This window comes from Montipora foliosa, chromosome 5, assembly GCF_036669935.1.
Source record: "Montipora foliosa isolate CH-2021 chromosome 5, ASM3666993v2, whole genome shotgun sequence".
NCBI lineage: Eukaryota > Metazoa > Cnidaria > Anthozoa > Scleractinia > Acroporidae > Montipora > Montipora foliosa.
Genome location: NC_090873.1, coordinates 25,847,694 through 25,850,193, shown reverse-complemented (window position 1 = coordinate 25,850,193; position 2,500 = coordinate 25,847,694). Strand labels below are relative to the sequence as shown.

Below are 2,500 nucleotides of genomic sequence, written 5' to 3'. Positions count from 1 at the left end.
GGCATCGGTTCTAAGTTAACATGACATGATTTATAAGTGACCCTGGTGTGCCTAGTTGATGGGTATTTAGCCCACTCTGCTTTCAGTTCTCCTGAGTTATTTTATGTGTTCATGATATGGTCCGGTAAACCTTTTAACACCGTACATGTATGTTTATAGCAGTGTGACATGCTCAACAGTGTACATGTAGCATTGTTAATCCCTTGTGCAATGCAGCACCCTGTAAGCATGGGTTGGGTGACACTACTCACCCATCTCCTTTTTTGTCATCAGCTTGCTGGCTATGAGAATGATTTCAAGATGGAAAGGGAAGAAAAACAGAAGGCCTTGTCAGATTTAGAGAAAATGTCAAGAGGAAGGGATCATGTCATTCAAAGTTATGAACAGCTCAAGAAGGAGCACATTGGTTTGAGGCAGAATATTGAGAGAATGTACTCGCAAGCTCAGGCACAACAGCAACAGGTGGGACTACTGTCGGCAGACTACAGTAAATACTAATATTCAATTACTTATCTATCGCAAATTGAAGCCAGTCTTCATATTTACCAAGCCTGAGTTTGGCTTGGTTTTGGCTTATGTGTTGATAACAGAGTGCTGCATAAAACCACAGTAAAGAATTGCATCTACTTTCAGCTTTGGCATTGAAGGATTTATTTTACTCTATGAGCAAAGGATGTCTCCGTGGCGCAACTGGCTTTATAGTCTATCGGTGATGGGCCCTCCCTTTGATGGACTTTAATAAATGTAGATGTAGATGATGAAAGAAGCAGGAATATCTGCTCCTGCTTGCCAGCTTCTGAAGTCACCATTAAATATCGTAATAATCACAGCTTAATAGCCGAGATTGAGATTGTTACAGCAAAATCTCAAACTGAGGCCTTGCTGTATTCTCTCAGTGAATAAAGCTAGTCCAAGGTTTGAGATTTTCCTGTAACAATCAAACGGTTGAGGTTATTTTAATAACCTCAACCGTTAAAAGTTGTTTAACTTAAAAGTTGTTTATTATAGGGCTAACAGAACAGTTCTAAAGAAGAAAACATTTGAATTTGCATATAATCCATAATGGGCCTATGGACGAATAATGCTGTATTGTGTGGCTGCTCTTAGCCAATCAAAGCATGCGTTATGTCGGCCAGAAACACTAGCCATATAATAATAGATAACAACAACTTTATGCAATTTACGACCTTGCGTAAGTATCCAGCAAGTTGAGGGGATGACAAGTCAAATCAATTTGGAGGGTTTCAAAATTATCAAATGTTGAAAAAAAGCAGTGGAAAGGAAATAAGATGCTTTCAAGTAGATGATAGTGGCAGTATTCTAATGACTCTTTTTTTGTCTTCCATCCAGAGCCAAGCAGTCTATAAACGCCAAACATCAGGACGCTCTTGTACCAAACAAATGCAACAACAACAGTCACAGCTATTGAAGCCAAGGCTGTATGGCCTGGAGGCATGTGCTGATGGGCCAGGGGATGATTTTACAGATTCACCAATCTCACCTCCAAAAGAAACCACTCCACCCAATCGGCTACACTACCTGCAGAACCAAGGCAGCCAGCTGCAGTGTCCAAATTGCAGGAAGTTATTTCCTCACGACTTACTGGAAAATCATATGCGAGATTGCACTGGCGACGACTAGTCAAGGCCTGGGGCATGGGTAGGATCATAAAAAGGGCTTTGGTATCCAACAACAACAACAACAACAACAATGGTGACTAATCATTATTAATATTAATAATGATTTGTGATTATTAGTATTAATGGAAAAAAGAACTTGTCATAATTCTACCCATGCAGGCCTTCAGTATGTGCGATTCTCAACATCACACATTGATGAAAGTCCTTGAAAGGGGACTCATTCAAGTCACTTTATCGAGTGAACTGAGTGGTGCTAAGTCATGCTGTTACCATCACACCACAAATCAAGTCAGAAGGAGGTTTTGAGTTTTCACTGGAGATGCTACAAATGTTGTTGCTCTCAGGTGGCAAGAGGCTTTTAAAACCAGAAAGAAACTTGGAGTTAACATCAAGCCAATCTAGCCAATCTAGCAAGCCAATCTAGCAAGCCAATCTAGCAAGCCAATATTGCTGGCTTGTAGCTCAGCAAGTTTTGTTCGAATGGATCAAAAAATTCAACAATTTTTTGGCTGCTGCTCAAGAACTCACTGTTGAAGCTAAGCTGCCGAAGTGCTATGTTTAAGTTTTAATCAAGTGAATACATGTAATTAGTAAGATCACACAGAAAAACTGGTTTATGAATGTTGGAGTTGAATTCAAAGGACAATTGGAAAACAGTGATATTGGAATGCATTTATGATTACCATCAACCGTTTAACATGTATAAGCTATAAGGCACTGACAAAGAAGACAGAGATTGCAGATGAGCTAATCTGGTGTTCTTTTCTTGAAAGCCTTGATGATTTTTCTGGCCGGTGTTTGTCTGAAATGAAAATCAGTTCCAAGAGAGGAAAACACAAAAAGTGGTCTTCTTTGTTGAA

At 39.6% G+C, this 2,500-nt stretch overlaps 1 protein-coding gene across 1 annotated transcript in view; it reads left to right on the top strand.

Annotated features, from left to right (window-relative positions):
* Nucleotides 1-2,500, top strand: part of LOC138003807 (golgin subfamily A member 6-like protein 26) — a 7,970-nt gene that overhangs the window by 5,363 nt on the left and 107 nt on the right. Inside the window, exons 5-6 of the mRNA XM_068850054.1 lie at nt 274-462; nt 1,351-2,500. The exon at nt 1,351-2,500 is cut by the window's right edge and continues 107 nt beyond it. Of these exons, the coding sequence (XP_068706155.1) occupies nt 274-462; nt 1,351-1,641 (480 nt within the window). The 3' untranslated portion in view covers nt 1,642-2,500. The remainder of the gene's footprint in view (nt 1-273; nt 463-1,350) is intronic.